The sequence below is a fragment of the Hevea brasiliensis genome, chromosome 2, assembly GCF_030052815.1.
Source record: "Hevea brasiliensis isolate MT/VB/25A 57/8 chromosome 2, ASM3005281v1, whole genome shotgun sequence".
NCBI lineage: Eukaryota > Viridiplantae > Streptophyta > Magnoliopsida > Malpighiales > Euphorbiaceae > Hevea > Hevea brasiliensis.
This window is the reverse complement of record NC_079494.1, coordinates 98,545,557-98,569,468: the sequence shown is the minus strand read 5'-3', so window position 1 is coordinate 98,569,468 and position 23,912 is coordinate 98,545,557. Positions and strand designations below refer to the sequence as shown.

The following is a 23,912-nucleotide window of genomic DNA, read 5'->3' as shown; positions in this document are numbered from 1 at the left end:
ATGATCAATAGTTCAGTTTCACATTTAGAATAATAATTCACGAATTTGAATATATATAGGGTCTCAATAATACACCTTCATTTCTAGATTTTAATGTGAAAAATATAAATAAATTAATAACTATAAATCATTTTTGGTGGTTGGATGCTCAGTATGAAATCTAAAATGAAAAGTGATAGAGAATGATAAATGCAAGCTATCTAAGTTCCAAGTAAGAGCACATAATATTTGCTAACCTTAAATAGCCAAAAGCAAAATTTGCTCTTGAAAGTTTGGGAAAAGTTAATTTCCTTTTCCAATCAAAATCTATAAATAGAGCTTTCAACATCCTTTCAACCCCACAACCACACTTGTGGTTCTCCAATCCAATTCTTTTTTTCAGTTTAAGTACATAGACACATATTTTTTTACCAAGAAAAAGACACTCCCAATGAGTCCACTTGTTTTTGTATTCATCATTGTATTCCTTGCCTCATCTTCTTTAGCAACTTCAATAACCCAAAATGTATTAAATTATGGAGCCAAACCAAATGGCAGACCTGACTCAACCAAGGGCTTTCTTGCTGTTTGGAAACAATTCTGTAGCTCTACCAAGCCTGCCATTATGCATGTATTGCCAGGGCGATTCTTACTATGAAATATTTTTTTTCATGGCAAATGCAAGAATAATGCTATTATAATATGTATATATGGCACAATTGTAGCTTCATCAGATTGCCATGTCATTGAAAACTCAAAAAATTGGCTTTTGTTCGAAAATGTTCGTGGGGTTTCAATTTTTGGTGGGATACTTAATGGCCAAGGCATTGGCTTAAGGAATTGTAAAGCCAGTGACAAGAAATGCCCTAGTGGAGCAACAGTATGTACATTTCTCAGAGATTTTTCTTGCTGTGAATCCAAGACACAATATGCATGTGAGAGCCATTAAATTCATGGGTCCTTGTGTCCATGATGAAGCGACTCTAGACAAAAATTTTCTCATTTCTCTATTCTTTTTCTATTTTGCTTAGGAAGGGCTATAGAAGATTTTTTTTTTATTTTTATAGTTTAAACTCCAACCTTACAATCCTGAAAAAAAATTTAGAAAATATATTCATGCATGAAAATTTATGGTCTTTGTAAGTGCAGAACTTGCACTTTAGCAATTCGAACAAAATTGCCATCAAGTGATTAATGTCACTAAATAGCCAGATGTTTCATACAGTCACACTACAAAAATAAAATAGTTTCAGAGATGGAATTTGTGACGGAAATTAATCCATCAGAAAAAATTTCATTTGGAGATGAACTTTCAATGGATTAGTGATAATGTCACAACCCAGGGATGGGGTTGGGACGTGCTTGTTCAACCAGCTACGCACTGAGGTGGAAACTTCGTGTCCCACATTGAAAACGGGAAGAAAAGATTTGGGCCATATATGTGGGAGCCTTCCTCACCTGGTTAGCGCGCTTTTGGGAATGAAACCTCCCAAGGGACAAATCCGTGAGGCCCATGGGCCAAAGCAGACAATACTAACTGGAGAAGGATCGGGCTGTTACAATTTGGTATCAGAGTTGGACTCCCTCTAGTACGGTGTGTGGTGCGAGGACGCACCAGGCGGAAGCTGGTGGGCTTGTCACGACCCAGGGATGGGGTTGGGACGTGCTTGTTCAACCAGCTACGCACTGGGGTGGAAACTTCGTGTCCCACATTGAAAACGGGAAAAAAAGATTTGGGCCATATATGTGGGAGCCTTCCTCACCTGGTCAGCGCGCTTTTGGGAATGAAACCTCCCAAGGGACAAATCCGTGAGGCCCATGGGCCAAAGCAGACAATACTAACTGGAGAAAGATCGGGCTGTTACAATTCAAATGTAATGGCTCGGCCCACTAGTGAAATTGTCCGCTCTGGGCCGAAGCCCTCACGGTTTTAAAACGTGTCACTATGAGTTACGAACCACCAACTTATAAACCCAGCATCTCTCCCGTGTTTTGTCGATGTGGGATTTGCCTAGGGTGTTACAATCCACCCCCCTTATGGGACTCAGCGTCCTCGCTGAGGTTTGCCCCACCATCGTTCAAGGTTGTACGCGGAGCGGCTCTGATACCACAAATGTAATGGCTCGGCCCACTAGTGAAATTGTCCGCTCTGGGCCGAAGCCCTCACGGTTTTAAAACACGTCACTAGGGGTTACGAACCACCAACTTATAAACCCAGCATCTCTCCCGTTTTTTGTCGATGTGGGATTTGCCTAGGGTGTTACAGATGGGTATCAATTTAAGAAACTAGTGATGGATATTAAACTAATTAGTGATGGGTTATGGATGAAATTTGCGACACATTATTTTCATTATAAATTCGTCAGAAAATTTGGATCTTAAAACTGAAATCCCTAATGTCGGCAGCCACATTTATCCTCTCTCTCAAAATGCATCTTCCTCTCTCTTTGTCTGCAGTAAGGAGTTGTTCCACCACCGTCATTGCAACAGCAAGTCACCATTTTCGATTGTGCACAAAGCCCAGCTATCGTTCTCAAGTTCCAGATTATCGATTCAGTGCTCAACAGGTGAATAAGTTGTTTGAGTTCCTCACTTTGATATACCCTTCTAAAACTCAAAAACTTATGGAGCATCCTATTAATTATGTTATTTACAAGGTAAAATTTCTTATCGAGCAACTAGTGGAACATGTTTTTGATTTTCATTTGTAGTGCTATTCATTTGCTAATTTATTTTTATTTATTACATTTTGCTCTTAGATATTCTCATTGTTGGTTCAAAAATAATGATTTGTTGAAGAAAAAAATACGACAAGCCCACTTTTCCCCCCACTTTTTGAAGCAAAAATTATGTAGATATTCAAACGTAAATCATGCCCCATTTTCCCCCTCATCATTTTGGATAGTTTGGTGGGTATTGGGTATTAATATTGGTTATCGTTGTTGTCAGATTTGTTTTTTGAAGTTTAAATTTTTTTTACATTTGAATATGCTACATATCAGTCAAAACACTATACCCTGTTTTCTTGGTGATGTTTGTGGTTAAGCAATTCTATATTTTTGGTGATGAATGTTTAATAGGGGACATTTCTGTCATTGGTTATTCCAGCAACAATATTTCAAATAGGATTATAGTTGATCTGGTTAACTGTTCTCTGTTCTTTAAAGGTACGTGACATGATATTTTATGATAGTTATGTTACTACTTGTGTTTAAAGGGTTTTTGCAGTTGGATTTGAATGCTCCTTGAATGTTTGGTTCTGTGTATATATATACTTGCTCCTTGAATGTTTGTTTCTGTGCATAGCTTGTTTCTGTTTATATATATACTTGCACTATTTTTATATATACTTGCTCTGTTTATATAGTTTGATTTCTTTTTTCCTAAACATAGTGTAAAATGCTGTGCATGCCTTACCATGTCATGAATATAAATTGGGTTTAGTTGTATGTAGGGGTTTTGATATTGATATTTTGTTGCTTGGTTGAGTTGATGGATACTATTACGTGCATCAATTGTGAGTTATGATTTCTCGTGTTTGATTTGGGACATCGTTGAAAATTCCTTGGATAATTTTAATACCTCTTGATAGATTAGTGCCTAGAATTGTTTTCAACAGATAGATTTTGCACTTTGATTTTGGGCTTGATTAAAAATTCATTTTGAAAAATAAAAATAAATATAATTATATAAAAATTATTTAAATTCTTTTCTTGTAAATGGAATGAAGCCTTAATAATCATTTATCCAAGGACATATTAATTAGTTTTCATATTTGTAGACAAAGTCATGGAATTTGTCCCCCATCATATCCCTTTAAGCCACAACATCTGAGCAGTGTAATAATATAGTAATAGCCTTATCTTTGTGGTAAACCTATTAAATACTTTTTAAGAAATATTTTTAACAATTTTTATAAGGTGATATGACAAGATAATTTATATATTAAATATCCCTTATTATATACTGTCACACACTACAAAGTAAATTTAATTGTATATAAATGTCATAAAGACAAATTCTATAACTTAATATATTTTTTTCTTTTAGTTAAATTGTCTTATCACCAAAACTAGTTTAAGTTATAAGTAGATTTGCTTCAATTTCCTACTTCACCAAAAGTTCCTAATTCACCAAACACACGCATATATAAATATGTATGCTCAAAAAGTATTAATCCAAATATATTATCAACCTTCTATTTTGTTGTTGCTAATTTATTTTTTAATTATTGTTTCCACTTTTGTTTGAATTTCATAACATATTTGTAACACCCTCACTGTAGTCATTTCGTACATTCTACTGTTCTGGTGACCGGTGTCGGTCCGGACAGGCAGAATGTCTGAAACTATATCTAGACTAGAGTGAGGAGTCATAAATAACTCAAATAATGGTAAGAAAAATTTAGAAAAAATTTTAGAAATAAATTACAATGAAGTTAAACGAGCCGGTGCCCTAGCGATGGGTGACCTTAATGAGAACTTACTGTCTTCACAGCTAGAAGCCCTAAACCCGGGGGAAAATTCGTGAAATAATTTTTGGGACTCCAGAAAAGAGTCATTGAGGTTTCAATGGCATTAGAATGCCAAGAAAAATTTTTAGATCGGTACAGACGATTTTGGCTCAATAAGCCAAACAGAGGGCATTTTGGTCATTTCGCCTTTAGAGATGATTTTTGACCAACTTGTCCATTTATGTAAGTAAATTATATGACATAAAATATAAATAAATATTACTAAAAATTTAATTGAAAATGAGTAGAAAAGAAAAGAAGAGAAAATGAAAAAAATTAGAATTTTGACATCACTATGATGCCATTAAAGTTCCTTCCACCAATCACAATTTAACCAATTAACTAAAAGGATAAAAATGACATAAAAATTAGATAAAAACAAAACAAACCAGCAGCCTTCTTCTCTATATGAGCCAGCCAACATAGGAAGAGAGAGAGAGGAGAGAAAAACCCCATTGATACTTGTTTACAAGCTTGAGTTCACCCACCAAACCACCATAAAACCTCATCTTATCTTCACAAAAATTGACCCTTACCAATAAAGAAAGACTTAGACAGCAAAAAGAATTGGAAATCAAGAAGTTTTGGAAGTCTGGAATTTCTCACAAAGAGGTTAGTGCCATATTTCTTGCCTTTATTCCCTTTTAAGCATGAATTAAAGTTAAGTTAGGTTAGAAATTGATGAAAAATGAAGTAAATATGCAGCGTTTCATGGAATTTTGACCAGCCTTATGGGAGTGAGAGTTTGAGCATTTTGATGGATTTGAATGGTTTAGAAATGGTGTTTGATGTGTAGACATCAATTAGGAATTGATTAGTATGCCTAATGTGATATGTGTTGTGTAAATCTTGAATTGGAGCTAGGATTTGATATAAAAATTAAGAATTTAATGATATGTTGAGAAATTGTTGATGTTGAGACCAATTATGGACTAACTGAAGTGCATGGAATGTGATTTGTGGATGGTAGTAATGTGGGAAGGTGGTATTGGAAGTGTTGTTTTTGTTCAGGGAATTCTGGACCTATGAGTCTAGTGTGTTTAAATGAACATAAGTAGAGCTAGACAGTTCCAATTGGTGTGAGGCCAATTGGAGATGAACTTTAAGACCTTAAGCCACATTTTTTGTGAAGAAACCATGTCCAGAAAACTAACCTAAGTTGCCCTAAAAATTGACCAAATCCGAGTAACACACATACTATCCTGGAAAATTGACCAAATGAATAGTGTTTGTTCATTTGGCCATAACTTAGTGTAGAAATATCCAAATGACTTGAATTTTATATCAATGGAAAGATTAGACAATTTAGAACAACTTTAATGAAGAATACAAACTCAAATTCTGAACCTAACAAATTCAAATCGCGAGTCCAAGTTAGGACACCAAATTTGGCAGAACCAAATTTGCTCAGAAAATCTGGGTAAGGACTAATCCGGCCAGTTATGGTAAATTGACCATAACTTGAGCTACAAAACTCCAAATGGAATGATTCAAAAAGAAAATTAAAGAAAACACATAAAGGAACAACTTTGGTGAAGAAAATTTTGCCAAATTCTCACTATAACTTAGACCAATGAAACAGTAAACATATGACATAAAAATTAAATTTTTGAAAATAATTTTAGGAGGCTTAAAATTTCAACTAGCAATCAATGCCAACAAAATTAGAATCCAAAATGTGGTATAAATATGTATCAAATATTTGTGTACATATTATGTATGAAAAAGTCAAGAATTTGAGTGAATAGTAATGTGTGAATAGTAATTCCAAAGACATAAGAAATAATAATATAAATATTGTAATGAATAAGAGAATCATATAGATGTATGAAGGGGGGATTAGTCCTCATTATGAAAGAAATAAAAATATTTCGATGTACAAATAGTACATGAAAATTGATCGATGTGAATTACAATTATCATGAATGGAATAATGAATGTATAAATTACGAGGAATGCATAAATTATGTGTAATTATGATTTAGGAATTTATGTTTTTACTAGGAATAGAATAAAATTTTATCAATTGTAATTGAACCTTATAATGAAATAATGATACTTATGAACCCTTAAAGGTACTAATATGCCCATGTATTGCCTAGACACGTGTATTAGATTGGATATATTAGCATGCCAATAGGGTATTATTTTAGCAGTACTGTATAAGACTTTATGCCTGTATTCATGGCTTTATGCCCATACTCATGGCTTTTATGCTTGATTATACGTTATCATGTCTTTTAGCCATACTGATATGTTATCATAGCTTTTTAGCCATATTGACGGCATACGTGGTTAACGTTCCGTGTCCCATGGTATGAGGGCCCGAGGCACCGTGGTGTCCAGTACCAATGACCCATTATCCAGTTTAGTCAGCTTGTTATAGGTTATGTGGGCAGTGTAAATTATTGAAATTTTTTAAGAATATTAGTAATTAAAAACATTAGAAAGTGTTGAATGAAATGAGAAAAATATTAGCAATAGAAAAATAACTGAATCAAGGAGTGCAAATGAAATTTTCAGAATTGTAGGAACTGCAAATACAATACTCCTAGAATTAATATATATATCGAATATTATTACTGTATAAACTCAGCACTTCCAAAGAGGGACAAAATAGAATATAAGATAGTTGATATTAGAAATATCATACAAATTTAATTGATACCTGAGGATCTAAATTATGTTTTAGAATTATACTTCATTCTTTCTTTATTTGTATATATTATTTTCTTTTTTATATTATTGCACCACTAAGTAGCAATGCTTAGCGCGATGGATTTGTTTCCTCGCGCAGGTACTGAAGGTAAAGCCCAGCAAATATTAAACAGAAATTTTGGAGTTCTGATCTGCAGAGTATTCAAGGTTGTCACCTCCTCAGCAATGCTTGTAGATAAGGCCCATATATGTCATAATTTGTATGTTGTATAAAATGCTTAGTTATAGTATTATAATGTAGATTATGAAAATGTAATTAATAGGAATGTGATGTAAATTAATAAATTAGCTTTTTCATATATAATTAATTTATATATCATGTAAATTATGAAATTATGTAATTATTTTGTAAAGCATGTAAATTAATGAAATTTGAAAATTTTGCTTATGTAATTTGAGTATGAATGAGATTGTATGGGTTTGGAGACAGAATTGAAATATATGGATGATTAATGAAATATGAGAATAATTGATGAGATCTTTATTGTAGAATGTTATTGAAAAATTTCAAGCAGGTAAATAGTAAAATACGTCAAATGGAAATAAAATAGGGGAAACTCCACTAGTTTCTCCTTAGAAAAAAAAAATAATTAATATTAAAATACAATGAGAACAAAATTATTAAAAGAATAAAGTAAGATAAGATAGGGTGCTCCGGCACTGAGTGTGACATGCCTTGCTCGGATATACTGTAGCCGGATAAGGGGTGTTATATTTATTGATATCAGAGCACGATTTAGGCATTCCTAGGCATTAATAGGTAGAAAAAGATCGTGTGCGTAACATGCATTGCATTCATAAGAGTCGAGGTGACACTAATGCAGCTATGTTTTCTTTGGTTATTTTAGGTTAAGGTATGGACTTAGAATTGCTGAGGCAATAGAGGGAGAAGTAGAATGCCGTCCCCGGCTAAGAGTAATGTTAGGGGTAGGGAAGATCCTGCTGTACCAGTGCCAGAGGGGCTTGCACAACCCCAATAAGCTTTTTGGGAACAAATGGCTGAGTACTTTAGATAGATTACTAGGGCAGTTTCGCAACCCCAACCGCAGTAAAAATCACCTTTAGGAAAAATTAGGAAGTATGGAGCTGTAGATCTCAATGGTAGAAAGGAAGACGATTCTTCAGCTGCAGAATATTGGTTAGAAAGGACTGAAAGAGTCCTGCAGCAACTGCATTGCACACCCGAACAGAGTTTAGAGTGTGCAGTTTCACTTCTACAAGAAGCTGCATATCAATGGTGGGATGTCGTAACCATGGTAGTGCCACCAGATGATGTGACTTGGGAATTCTTTCTGATAGAGTTCAGAAAGAAATATATTACCTGTGTCCATGAAGAGATATAGAAGAGGAGTGGTGATCAACAAAAGAGGGAATTTGGACGGTCTAGTAACAAGAGACCTAGAGAACAGTTAAGTTAGACATCTGATCAAAGTAGGAGACCTAGACTCAGGCCTATACCCAGAAGAGGTTAAGCAAAGACACCAGTAGTGAGTGCACCAGGACTAGCAAGAAAATGTGACCATTGTAATAAGTGGCATAAAGGTGAATGCAGGGGATTAACTGGAGCCTATTATAGATGTGGGGCCATGGACCATCGTCTGAAAGATTGTCCTAAGAGAAATTTACCATGGACTCAGACAAAGATTGTGGAAGGACCAGGTGCAACAGTAACACCACTTGCAAATGTCACCCAAGCCGAAGAGGAGCAAGATGCTCCAGATGTGAATTTGAGGTAAAGTATCCTTCCTTTATGATATGCCTAAGTGTATAATGATGGATTCGAAAAGAATAAACAATACCATATATATAAAAGGAGTAGAAAGAGGGAGCAATAGAAAGGTAAAGGAATTATCTCAAACACCTAAATTCGGTAAATTTCGAGGACAAAATTTAAATTAGAGAGAAAGAGTTATAATACCCTCACTGTAGCCATTCCGTACATTCTACTGTTTCAGTAGCCGTTGTCAGTCCAGACAGTTAGAATGTCTAGAACTATATCTAGACTAGAATGAGGAGTCATAAATAACTCAAATAATGATAAGAAAAATCTAGAAAAATTTTAGAAATAAATTACAATGAAGTTAAATGAGCCGGTGCCCTAGCGATGGGTGACCTTAACGGAAACTTGCTGTCATCACAGCTAGAAGCCCTAAACCCGGGGGAAAATTCATGAAATAATTTTTTGGACTTCAGAAAAGAGTCATTGAGGTTTCGATGGCATTAGAATGCCAAGAAAATGCTTAGAAAAATTTTTAGATCGGTATAGATGATTTGGCTCAATAAGTCAAACGGAGGGCATTTTGGTCATTTCGCCTTCATAGACAATTTTTAACCAACTTGTGCATTTATGTAAGTGAATTATATGACATAAAATATAAATAAATATTGCTAAAAATTTAATTGAAAATGAGTAGAAAAGAAAAGAATAGAAAATAAAGAAAATTAGAATTTTGACATCACTATGATGTCATTAAAGTTCCTTCCACCAATCACAATTTAACCAAATAACTAAAAGGATAAAAATGACATAAAAATGAGATAAAAACAAAACAAAACCAGCAACCTTCTTCTCCATATGAGCCGGCCAACATAGGAAAAGAGAGAGAAGAAAGAAAAATCCCATTGATACTTGTTTACAAGCTTGAGTTCACCCACCAAACCACCATAAAACCTCATATTGTCTTCACAAAAATTGACCCTTACCAATAAAGCAAGACTTGGACAGTAAAAAGAATTAGAAATCAAGAAGTTTTGGAAGTTGGGAATTGCTCACAAAGAGGTTAGTACCATATTTCTTGCCTTTATTCCCTTTTATGCATGAATTCAAGTTAAGTTAGGTTAGAAATTAATGAAAAATGAAGTAAATATGCATGCTTAGGTTTCATGGAAATCTGACCAGCCTTATGGGAGTGAGAGTTTGAGGGTTTTGATGGATTTGAATGGTTTAGAAATGGTGTTTGATGTGTAAACATCAATTAGGAATTGATTAGTATGCTGAATGTGATATGTGTTGTGTAAATCTTGAATTGGAGCTAGGGTTAGATATAAAAATTAGGAATTTAATGATATGTTGATAAATTATTAATGTTAAGACCAATTATGGACTAATTAAAGTACATGGAATGTGATTTGTGGATGGAAGTAATGTGGGAAGGTGGTATTGGAAGTGTTATTTTTGTGCAGGGAATTCTAGACCTATGAGTTCAGTGTGTTTAAATGAACATAAGTAGAGCTAGATAGCTCCAATTAGTGTAAGGCCAATTGGAGATGAAATTTAAAACCTTAAGCCACATTTTTGGTGAAGAAATCATGTGCAGAAAACCAACCTAAGTTGTCCTAAAAATTGACTTAATCTGAGTAACACACATACTACCCTGGAAAATTGACCAAATGAATAGTGTTTGTTCATTTGGCCATAACTCGGTGTAGAAATATCCAAATGACCTAAATTTTATATCAATTGAAAGATTAGACAATTTAGAACAACTTTAATGAAGAACACAAACTCAAATTCTGAACCTAACCAATTCAAATTGCTAGTCCAATTTAGGACACCAAATCTGGCAGAACCAAATTCGCTCAGAAAATTTGGGTAAGGACCAATTCAGCCAGTTATGGTAAATTGATCATAACTTGAGCTACAAAACTCCAAATGGAGTGATTTAAAAAGGAAATTAAATAAGACACATAAAGGAACAACTTTGATGAAGAAAAGTTTGCCAAATTCTCACTATAGCTTAGACCAATGGAACAATAAACATAGGACATAAAAATTGAATTTTTGAAAATACTTTTAGGAGGCTTAAAATTTCAATTGGCAATCAATGCCAACAAACTTAGAAACCAAAATGTGATATAAATATGTATCAAACATTTGTGTACATATTATGTATGAAAAAGTCAAGAATTTGAGTGAATAGTAATGTGTGAATAGTAATTCCAAAGACATAAGAAATAATAATATAAATATTGTAATGAATAAGAGAATCATATGGTTGTATAAAGGGGGCATTAGTCCTCATTATGAAAGAAAGAAAAATATTTTGATATACAAATAGTATACGAAAATTGATCGATGTGAATTGCAATTATCATGAATGGAATAATGAATGTATAAATTACGAGGAATGCATGAATTATGTGTAATTATGATTTAGGAATTTATGTTTTTACTAGGAATAGAATAAAATTTTATCAATTGTAATTGAAACTTATAATGAAATAATGATACTTATGAACCCTTAAAGGTACTAATGTGCCCATGTATTGCCTAGACACATGTGTCAGATTGGATAGATTGGCATGCCAATAGGGTATTGTTTTAGCAATACTGTGTAAGGCTTTATGCCTGTATTCATGGCTTTATGCCCGCACTCATGGCTTTATGCCCGCACTCATGGCTTTTATGTCCGATTATATGTTATCATGGCTTTTAGCCATACTGATATGTTATCATGGCTTTTTAGCCATACTGACTGCATACGTGGTTGACATTCTGCGTCCCATGGTATGACGGCCCGAGGCACCACAGTGTTCAGTGCCGATAACCCGTTATCCAGTTTAGTCAGCCTGTCATAGGTTACCTGGGTAGTGTAAATTACTGAAATTTTTTAAGAATATTAGTAATTAAAAACATTAAAAAGTGTTGAATGAAATGAGAAAAAGATTAGCAATAGAAACATAACTGAATCAAGGAGTGCAAACGAAATTTTCAGAATTGTAGGAACCGAAAATACAATACTCCTAGAATTAATATGTATATCGAATATTATTACTGTATAAACTGAACACTTCTAAAGAGGGACAAAATAGAATATATGATAGTTTATATTAGAAATATCATACCAAATTTAATTGATACCCGAGGATCTAAATTATATTTTAGAATTATACTTCAGTCTTTCTTTATTTGTTTATATTATTTTCTTTGTTATATTATTGCACCACCAAGCAGCAATGCTTAGCGCGATGGATTTGTTTCCTCGCATAGGTGCTGAAGGTAAAGCCCAGCGAATATTAAACAGAGATTTTAGAGTTCTGATCTACAGAGTATTCAAGGTTGTCACCTTCTTAGCAATGCATGTAGATAGGGCCCATATAGGTCATAATTTATATGTTGCATACAATGCTTAGTTATAGTATCATAATGTGGATTATGAAAATGTTATTAATAGAAATGTGATGTAAATTAATAAATTATCTTTTTCATATGTAATTAATTTATATATCATGTAAATTATGAAATTATGTAATTATTTTGTAAAGCATGTAAATTAATGAAATTTGAAAATTTTGCTTATGTAATTTGAGTATGAATGAGATTGTATGGGTTTGAAGATAGAATTGAAATATATGGATGATTAATGAAATATGAGAATAATTGATGAGATTTTTATTGTAGAATGTTATTGAAAAATTTCAAGCAGGTGAATAGTAAAATACGCCAAATGAAAATAAAATAGGAAAAACTCCGCTAGTTTCTCCTTAGAAAAAAAAATAATTGATATTAAAATATGACGAGAACAAAATTATTAAAGGAATAAAGTAAGATAAGATAAGGTGCTTCAGCACCAAGTGTGACATGCCTTACTCGGCTACACTGTAGACGGGTAAGGGGTTTTACAATATTCATCATGTCTGTAAATCGTAATTGGATGTGTAAGCGATTAGATGTTAATGGCTTCCTTAATCCAGAATTTGAGGTTGGGGTGGAGTATTTTTTAAATTTTGCCTATGCACATGTATATCTTATCTCCAATAACATGATTCGTTGTCCTTATTCTAAATGTAAGAACACGAAATACCTATAAAGAATTGATGTCACCTATCACTTGTATAAATTTGAATTTGTTGGGGTATATACTAAGTGGGATGCGCATAGTGAAGGTTTCACATCTGAATTTAATTCTTTACCAACTTCTAGTACTTCAATTGATGATATGACTAAACCAACTGATATAAATAACTATAGAAGTATGGTTATAGAAGCAATGAATTTTGATGAAAATATAGCTGGAGTGAGAAATTGTTTCACGGGCCTTGAACAAGAGGAACCAAATTTAGATGCTTCAAGTTTCTATGGTTTGTTACATGATGCCGATGCTCTTTTATGGGAAGGTTGCAATAATCATTCACGGTTATCAGCTATATCTCAACTATTAAATTGCATGTCAGATTTCCACATCAGTAATAATTGTTTTGACAATTTATTATTAATAATAAAGAGCATGCTACTAGAAAGTAATCTCTTGCCAATCAACTTCTACAACACAAAGAAGATGATGTCAACTCTTGCGCTTGGTTATCGAAAAATTGATGTTTGTGTCAATAATTGCATGCTATATTACAAAGAAAATAATGATGGAACATCATGCAAAACTTGCAGTCACCCTCAGTATAAACCAAGGAAATCAACTACGGGTTGATAAAACAATCTACCATTTAAAGTGTTACGTTACTTGCCTTTCATTCCTAGGCTTCAAAGGTTGTTTATGTCATCCAAATCTGCATAGCACATGGTATGGCATGTTTTTAACCAACGTGCTGATGGGACTATGTCACATCCTGTTGATAGTGAGGCATGGAGGTACTTCAATCGCACTTACCCCTTGTTTGCATCTGACCCTAGGAATGTTCGTCTTGGATTATGCACTGATGGATTCAATCCCTTTGGGCAACATTCTAATCCTTACTCTTGTTAGCCAGCAATAATTATAGTGTATAACTTACCTCCTTGGATGGCTATGAAAAAACCTTATATGTTTTTGAATATGGTGATTCTGAGTCCTAAAAGCCTTGGCAAGAGTTTGGATGTGTTCCTGAGGCCTTTGATTGATGAGTTGAAAATCTTATGACTTGAAGGAGTTTTTACGCATGATATTCATACTAAGCAGAACTTTCATATGAAAGCAGCACTTTTGTGGACGGTGAGCTACTTTCCTGCATATGGTATGTTATTCGGATAGAGCACACATGGAAAATTGGCTTACCCATATTGCATGGAAGGTGGTAAAGCTTTTGTTCTTCAACATGGTGAGAAAGCATCATTCTTTGATTGTCATCACTAATTTCTTCCTCTCAACCACCCATACATAAAACAAAAAGATAAATTTAAAAAAGGTGTCATAGAAAAGAGTCCACCCCCTCCTCGTTTGTCTGGTGATGTTATACAAAATTGAGTAAATTCATTACCTGATATTGTATTTGGGACAACTAGTGGGAAGTAAACAATATCTGGATTTGGTGTACACCACAATTGGGTCAAGAGGAGTATATTTTGGGAGCTTCCATATTGGAATTCAAATTTAATCTGGCATAATTTAGATGTGATGCATATAGAGAAGAATGCGTTTGACAATGTATTCTATACAGTTATAGATGTGAATGGGAAAACTAAGGACAATTCCAAAGCAAGAGAGGACTTAAAATTTATTGCAAGCATCCTGGGTTACACTTAGTGCAATATAATGGTAGAGTATACAAACCCAAAGCCACTTATACTTTGAATAAAGAACAAAAACAAATAATTTGTCAGTGGCTAAAGGATTGGAGATTGCCTTATGGATATGCTTCCAAAATTGCATGGGCTGTAAGTGTAGAGGACTATAAGTTTTTCGGATTGAAAAGTCATGACTGCCACATATTGATGCAAAGATTGATCCCAATCGCATTTTGTGACATATTGCTTAGAGCAGTTTGGGATGCATTAACTAAGCTAAGTCATTTTTTTAGAGACATTACTGCAACTGTACTATTTGTGGACAATATTGAGATATTAGAAAAAAAAAACATTATTGAAACCATTTGTAAGTTGGAAAAGATATTCCCATCAGGTTTCTTTGACTCAATGGAGTATTTTGCCTATTCATACTGCCTATGAGGCCAAAGTAGGTGGACCAGTGCAATATCATTGGATGTATCCATTCAAGCGGTAAATATTGCAAAAATGTTTTTTTTATTTATTTTAAATATATATTTCTTGAAGAAATGACAATTAATTTTGTTAATAATAGGTACCTTTTTTACTTAAAGAAAAAAGCCTGAAATAAAGCTTCTGTTGAGGGTTTAATTATCGAGGCATACATTATTGAGGAAATATCAACCTTTTGTTCTCATTACTTTGAACCACAAATCCCAATAAGATTAAATAAAGTACTAAGAAATGATGATGGGGGAAACATTGAACCAATGGGGCACATTTCAATTTTCACTCATTCAGGTCAACCTTTTGGTCGAATATCGCATGGAAGGATCACGTCAAATGAGAAGTATTGTGCTACTCATATTTATGTACTATTGAATTGTTAAGAGATCGAACCATTTATTGAGTAAGTGTTCCTAACTAACATGCGTCCTTTTTTTTAATTAATGAAATACAATACATAAGTGATCAAATTATTGTGTAGGATGTTTAATGACCATTTACGGATATAATATTAGATATCAATGACCAACAATTGGAACAACTGCGAGAATGAGACTTTGCAAGTTGGTTCAAAGAATATATAGAGAAGAATGAAGTTGAAGAGCGCATCTACCAAATAGTTCAAGGCCCTGGGCATACAGTTTAATCATGTAAAGGTTACTTTGTGAATGGTTTTAAATTTCATACACATGATTATGGTAGAGATCGAAAAACATTGAATAGTGGTGTTTGGGTGAAAGGAAGTTGTTACGATGAATATGAAAGTGATTATTATGGTTTGTTGAATGAGATACTACAGTTGGAGTATTTCGGAGTGAGAAACACTATAATTCTTTTCAAATGTGAATGGCTTGACACTGATAAAGGGATAAGAGTCCATCTTCAGCATGGGCTTGTATAAATTTATCCCAAATCAAGGCTTACCTCTAATGATCCATTTATTTTAGCCCAATAAGCTCAGCAAGTGTGTTACACAAAATATCTTGCAATTAATAAAACAAAGGGTGATTGGTGTGTAGTATTCAAAGCCAAAGCTAAGAGCACATTTAACATTCATAAGGTGATTGACATAAGTGATAATGAGTTTACTTTTGATGAGGTCGCTTACCAAGAAAATGACATCTCTCAACCTTCAGAAATTTTACCAACTACTAAACTTAATGATCCATGCTTGCTACTTGATTCGAATCATATAGCAGAGTTAGATGACAATGAATTGCAACAATTGGTACAACCAAGTAGAGAGGAGGAAGACGAAGACGAAGACGAAGATGAAAATGAAGACGATAAAGATGATGACAAACTATACAAATGGTAATTTCACTGTTTGATGCTCAAGTTATTGTGTAATTTTGTTTTTTATTATTATATGTGACCGTGAAGCTATTATTTTTACGTAGCTTGTAATCCATATGAAAATCTTACATATATGCATTTTTTTTTTTTTGCTCTTTGGAACTTATGGATATTGTACTTTACAGGATGCCTCATAGAATATCATCATCTAGAGGTAGAGGATGGGGTCGACAGGAAACAATGTCCCAGTCTTTAAGGGATGAACAAGATGAAGACCAAAGCATAGGACATAAGCCACTACAGTTGCCAATGGATACTCAAGTTTCACCCACTCCACTACAGTTAGGGGGGCAAGTAGTAGCGTCGTCATCATCATCAGTTCAAACTAGAGGTCTGAATTTAGGGTAGCAATGCCAGTAAACCCAACAAATCGATAGATGATAAGATTAAAGGGACTTGTGTAAGTAACAATACTTAAGACAATTGAGATAAATTAAATAAAACTTCTACAAAAAATGTCCTAGTAATTGAAGTTTTTTACTTTGAATGTTATTAATGGTGCAGCTTTCTGGATATATCAGTCTCTCACTCAATAACTAATGACATTAAGATGCACTTTATAGCTCCATGAAAAACTTGGGCAGAAATACCCGAAAAGACGAAGGATGAGCTATTTGGAAAATTTAAGGTGAGATATAATTACCTATTTATATTGAAATTAATTCAATTGAATCTGTTGAATTTATATGGTGGGAAGGTTGTGAATTAATGGTGGTGGATGATTATTATAGAAGTGGCTTTTCAATTGATTGTGTCTTTTTATTGTTAGATGTTTGAAAAACAGTTGAAATGCTATCGGATTTTAATGGAAAATACTTGTTATTTAGGGTATTCATTTAGTTTGGCATGACTTATATATTGGATGATTGAAATATGAATTGTTATATTTATTTATAACATCTGATAATAAAATTTTTAGGGTCTTCCATGTGGGATGAAACTGAAGAGCAAAATGTGCATCTTACTTGCGATAAGCTTGGGAAGGACAGATTTCATGATATTCTTAACAAAGTCAGAAATGAAATGTTGGTGAAGTGCAAGAAAAGTGATATTGCATATTTGCATAATCTAGGACCAAACTGGATGAAAGCAGAGGTGTGGAATGAGCTTGTTGCTTATTGGAGTTCTCCAGAGTGCCAAAAGAAGTAACAGTCTGCTAAAATTAATAGAATGACAGTAAAAGATGGGTCAATTACAAAACATGCTAGTGGTTCAATCAAAATTGAGATTCATGAGGATCGATTGATATAATTTTTTAATTTAAGTTAATTTTTATTTACGGTTATACTTTTTGTTAGTCGTAAAATTGTTTAGTATGTATTTTGTTGATTACACAATATGATAATTTTTATTTTGTAGGCAAAGAAGTTAGGTAGGCCACCAAATAAGATTGAAGTGTTTCGAGCAACTCACACCAAAAAGGGTACTGATGGTGTTTTCATTGATAGAAAATGACGATGGGTTGATGTAAGTTTCTTTGAAAATATTAATTTTACCACAATATTTTTCAATTTAATTTCATTGTCATTAAGTTGTATTGGATTATAATGTAAGATTGTGTGTTGGCTATTCATTAATAAGATATTATTATGTTACATCTATTTAGGAAGATTATGCAAATGCAATTATGGAGAAATATGGTTCTAATTATGAATCCCCACCAATATTTGATATAGATAAGTAGATAGAAGTATCTGGAGGCTTTAATAAAGGAAGGATGTATGGTTTTAGGTCTTCTACAAATTCTTAAACAAGTGGATCATCTACCTCCTGATCATGCACATCTACTTATCTTGAGTCATCTTCTCAACCTGCGATGACACAAAAGGAAATTCAACAACTTATAGATGAAAAAGCCTCAAGAATGAGGGAGAGATGATGGCAAAAATACTTGATCAGGTGCGAAAGGAGTTAAAGACCATAGGTGGCACTCAGTTTGCATCATCTTAACATCCAACCATTTCAGACTTCACAAATCTATAGGATAATCTAGATAATTGACTATGCTATTTATGTTTCTATTTAAAGATATTATTATGTGTGGAATATTAATAGTACTTTTCTTGAATATGATCGTATTTTAACTTACATTTTATTAATATTAGTACTTTGTATGGATTATTTAACAATTTTATTAATATATGCATTTTAATTATGTTGATTAGGAAAATTATAATTAATATATTGTATTTATTTATGGATCTTTTTCATTAATTTATTCTACAAGAGTAATATAATAAATTAAAAAATAATTAATTTAATGATAAATAATGTTACTTTTTTGATAGATTTGCGACGAATTAGTGAAGGAATTTCAAAATTATTTAAAATTTTAAAAACTATTTATAAATTATCGATGGACCATATGACTTTAGCGTCAGATTTAGTGACAAAATTAGACACGGATTTGTGACGAATTAGCAACGGTATTTTTCCGGCAACACTAGCAACGAAAAATTCATTCGGTGTCATTTATATTAGTTACAGCATGTTGCATCGCTAATTCCATCGCTAAATGTTAGCGATGGCTACAAATTTTGGTTGCAAAATTTCCTGACGAGTGCTTTAGCGATTGCGATGGAAAATAGCCCATCTGCTATGGATTTTTCCATAGCAGATGCTCTGTTTTTTTGCGATGTCATCCATGGCTGCCAAAATGTGAAAATGGAAGGAGTTAGAGTCTCTGCCCCTGGCGAAAGTCCAAACACTAACAGAATTCATGTGCAAATGTCAAGTACTGTTACAATCTTAAACTCTGAAATCAGAGCTGGTGATGATTGTATATCGATTGGCCCTGGTACCTCACATCTCTGGATTGAAAATATTGCGTGTGGACCTGGCCATGGAATAAGGTATAAAAATATGTGTGCTTATGTGTTTTTAGGTTGAAATTGGACTAAAATAGGGAAATTTTTGTGGTTTTGATGCAGCATTGGGAGTCTAGGCAAGCAATTTTATGAGCCTAGTGTGCAAAATGTGACAGTTAAAACCGTCACATTCACTGATACATAAAATGGGATGAGAATTAAGTCATGGCCAAGGCCTAGTACTGGTTTTGCTAGGAACATTGTCTTTCAATATGCTACTATGATGGATGTCAAAAATTCAATTGTTATCGATCAAAATTGCTACCCTCACCACAAAAATTGCCCTCATAAGTTAAACATTTTGATGGGTTTTTTCTTCTTTTCTTATAAAATGTTAATATTATGATGTGGATGATTAGCTTTCTTTTCTTTGGTACGTAACAGGCTTCTGGTGTTAAAGTTAGCAATGTGAAGTACCAAAACATCCATGGAACATCAGCAACATAAATCACAGTGAGATTTGACAGCAGTGAAAAGAATCCCTGCACTGGGATTAAACTTGAAAATGTTGATCTCACTTACAACAATCAGCCAGCTAATGCATCATGCAATAATGCTGATGGAACATCTTCTGGTTTTGTCCAACCAGCCAGTTGCCTGGCTATATAGTTTATAGAGAGAATATTATGTAATTCATGGGATTTCATATTTGAATTTCCTATTAGATGGATAGAAGATTATAGATAATTGGAGAATTACTTAAATCCATTTGTATAATTCATTTAATAATTTAAATTAATAGAAAGTGCATTATTTCAATAAAAGCTTTGTTTGTTTTCAATTAATTGTTTTTGTAGTCTTTTTTTTTATAAGCTAGAAATTTTTTTGAATAATAACTATAGCTAGAGTAGCAGCTATAGGAACAAGAACAAGGCTAGAGCCAAAAACCATAGACCAAATCAAGCAACAAGTTACCCAAAGGATCATCGAAAGAAAAAACCACTTTGCCAAAATATAGAACCAGCAAGAGATTAGAACTTAGAGTCAAGCTTCAATTCAGTTCTTCTTAATACAATTGGATCAGCTAAAAGAGTAAAAAACTTTAGACTTTGTATTTATTGGAAATGTTGAATTTAATTTATTTGAATCTTTTTATTCGAATTAATAAAAAAAATTAATTTTAACTCAATTTAACCAAAAAAAAAATTTCTAAACTAAATTAATTTTTTAATTTCTTAATTGAGAAAAAAATCAAGATGTTCAATTTCTTAACTTTTGAATTAAATTAAATTTAAATTGAAAATTTTAAATTATTTAAAAAATTAAAATTAAAAATAAATTAAATTAAATATCCCAATAAATATAGAAGTGAAATTTAGCTTTGTTCTTTTTTTAGTTAATGAGAAGATATTTTCACTCTCAAATCTCAATGAAGTTCTCTAAAATTTGCAAGAAAATATTTTACTCTGTTTGCTTTTAATGTTTTGTTCAATAATCCACCTCGCGTATGAAATCAAGATGGCATTTTTAAGTCGCAAATAATAGAAGTATATAATTAATCTTGAAATCAATATATGGCTGGCAGAATCCTGTAAGAGACATATGATCCTCCATTTTTCTCCTATTTCTCATAGTTTCACATGCATGCCAATACAGTTAGTTGTACAAGTGTTGCACACCCCAGAATACGCTGCCTTCATTGTAATTAAGCAACCTTTTATTGCCATTTGCCAACCACAAGCCACATTTGTAAGTGTATATATATATATATATATATATATATATATATATATATATATATATATATAGGTTTTCTCATTGCTGGGTCGTGCAAAAAAGAAATATTAGCTATTTATGCAAGTCACATCATCCATATAGTGAAATGTTGAAGAGCTGGAAATTAAAAATAATTAGACAAAAATTAATCAATTTTAATTTCTTGATATTGCAATTGTATTCAAAATGATAAGTTTTAAATTAAATTCCAAATAAAACCAAATTAATATAAAAAAAATTGTCTTGGTATGAACTTCAATTAAAAAAGAAATAGTGAACTTCTAATGCCACAGCTGGTACGGCAATGACTCCAAATGGATAATAAGAATAGACAATCGTTAAAGGCGGATCATGTTTTATTAAGCATTTACAGATATATTAACGTATAAACTCAACAACTAAACAACTCATCAACACCGTTCAATCACAATTATTGATGATTAATGCTGAAGAGGGTAATATGCAATTGACTTGCTTTAGACTAAACCAAGACTATAAATCCATCCGCAATCAATTTCCACTGTCTGATCTTTATCCCATATCAAAAAGTACTCATGGCCAATATCATGCTTCATTATCTTCTTTTCCTCGTCTTCTTTTGGTCTTCCTTCCGAGCATCCAATGGAGCCTACAATGTGGAAAGCTTTGGAGCAAAACCAGACGGCTTGACTGATTCTACACAAGCATTTCTGAAGGCCTGGTCGGCTGCTTGTGGGTCAACAGGGCCGGCCACTCTGTACGTTCCTAGTGGGAGTTTCTTGGTTAAGCCGATTGTGTTTAATGGTCCATGCAAGAATAAGATATTGTTTTGGATTGATGGGAAGATTTTAGCACCTACAAATTACTGGTCTTTTGGCAGTTCTGGATTTTGGATATTGTTTTATCAGATTTCCTGGGTTACCATCCAGGGTGGCATTCTTGATGCTAGAGGGGGTAGCTTTTGGGCTTGCCGGAATGCTGGAAAGGTTTGTCCGCCTGGTGCTAGGGTAAGTCATATTCACTCTCTCACAGTCTCACCCAATCAGCATGTGCATTCAGGAATTATATTTTCTTCAATTTTTATTGATTGGGTTAATGAACTATCATTATTAGAATGAACTTGTAATTAATTTTGATGAGAAACCTACCAAAACTTTGATATTTCTATCAAAATGATCAAATTACAACAGTTATTGCTGTACTGTAACTTCAATTAAGCAAGTGTTAAATTTGGTGCAGTCCATATCATTCGTGGCGTCAAGAAATGTGGTTGTTAGCGGATTAACATCGATCAACAGCCAGATAATTCACATTGCAATAGACCAATGCCGTAATATTCTGCTTGAAAAACTAAAGATTACTGCCTCCAGCTTGAGTCCCAATACCGATGGAATCCACATGCAATCTTCTATTGGAATCACCATTACAAACACCACCATCAAGACTGGTGATGATTGCATTTCAATAGGTCCTGGCTCCATGAACGTCAGGATACAAAGAATTACCTGTGGCCCTGGACATGGAATCAGGTCATCATTTTTTTTTTTCTAAAACTTCCCAAGATTTTATAACCCTAAAAACAATTGACTGGCTTCTAATTTGATAGGTTAGATACAACTAATAGAAGAAATATAGACAGGCTTAGCCAATTAATATTGTAGCCCACTTAATGAATCGAGTCTAACTCAATTCCAAAAACTTACTCGAGAAAAAGATTGTTCAATTCTTTATATTTAGCACTCTTGCCTTATCGAGTATGTGTGACAACACTGATTAATGTGTGTGTTTGTTGGACAGTGTTGGCAGTCTAGCCGAGCATACCCATGAAGATGGCGTCCAAAATGTGACAGTAACATCTGCAGTTTTCACAGGCACTCAGAACGGTGTTAGGATAAAATCATGGGGAAGGCCCAGCTCTGGCTTTGCTAATAATATTATTTTCCAAAACATCATCATGAAGAATGCCTATAATCCTATCATCATCGATCAGAAGTACTGCCCCAGTGGCCATGGCTGTCCTAATCAGGTACATATAATTACTTTTCACTTTAATAAAATTTAATAATACAGAACTTGTAAAATTATGGGCTTAAATAACTGCAGTAGGTGAGGAGAATTTGAACATTGTAGGTATTCATTTTTGGCAATTTTTTTAGCAGAATTCAGGTGTGAAGATAAGTGGGGTGACATATAAGAACATAAGAGGAACATCAGCGACACAAGTAGCTATGAATTTTGTATGCAGTTCAAGTAATCCATGCACAGGAATAAAATTGCAAGGCATAAAGCTTACATATTTCAATAGAGCTGCCGCAACATCATCTTGTGTTAATGCACATGGCACCACTTCTGGATTTGTCCTTCCACCAAGTTGTTTCTGAACGTTAAATTCTTTAATTTAGTTATATATATATTATTAACACTTCTATTTTGTTAATAATAAAATCCAGAAATTTAATTATTACATTTTTTATTTTAAAATTATTTTTTTAAGTATTTCAAAAGTTTTTAAAAGAATCAAGCTTTGCTAAAATTTAAATTTTTAATATTAAAATTGCTTTTAAAGACTATATGAGGAATAAAAGAATGCCCCAAGCGTTGATTCTACGTGAATCCCTATAACTAAAATGGATGTTGCTTTAACAGCTTTTAAGCCATTATGTAGAATTCAAACTACAGTTTTAAATTTAAAAAATAAAAAAAAATTAAAGAAAAGTACACATAGTACCCTGTGGTTTAAGCTTTTTTATTAAAAGAGATTGAGATTTTATTCTTTGCACTTGAAGATTTATGATATAAAACCATTAGCACTTAAAGGGATAAAATAATTAATAACTTTAAAAAATGTTAACTAAGCACT

The 23,912-nt window shown here is 33.1% G+C and overlaps 1 protein-coding gene and 1 pseudogene across 1 annotated transcript; both read left to right on the top strand.

Moving 5' to 3' along the window:
• The first annotated feature begins 430 nt into the window (after positions 1-430).
• Positions 431-19,966, top strand: LOC110671101 (polygalacturonase-like; annotated as a pseudogene).
• A 1,661-nt stretch (positions 19,967-21,627) lies between these two features.
• Positions 21,628-23,433, top strand: LOC110671122 (polygalacturonase-like). Its single transcript, XM_021833495.2, has 4 exons — positions 21,628-22,059; positions 22,292-22,581; positions 22,850-23,078; positions 23,212-23,433. The coding sequence occupies exons 1-4, from the start codon at positions 21,628-21,630 to the stop codon at positions 23,431-23,433; spliced, it is 1,173 nt and encodes a 390-aa protein (XP_021689187.2).
• The last annotated feature ends 479 nt before the right edge of the window (positions 23,434-23,912 follow it).

What these genes read in the sequence shown, in the direction of transcription:
- LOC110671122 (XM_021833495.2), top strand. Translation starts at nt 21,628, where the DNA reads ATGGCCAATATCATGCTTCATTATCTTCTTTTCCTCGTCTTCTTTTGG. An exon ending in TTTGTCCGCCTGGTGCTAGG is followed by an intron (nt 22,060 to 22,291) that starts GTAAGTCATATT and finishes AATTTGGTGCAG; the next exon opens with TCCATATCATTCGTGGCGTC. An exon ending in GCCATGGCTGTCCTAATCAG is followed by an intron (nt 23,079 to 23,211) that starts GTACATATAATT and finishes TTTTTTTAGCAG; the next exon opens with AATTCAGGTGTGAAGATAAG.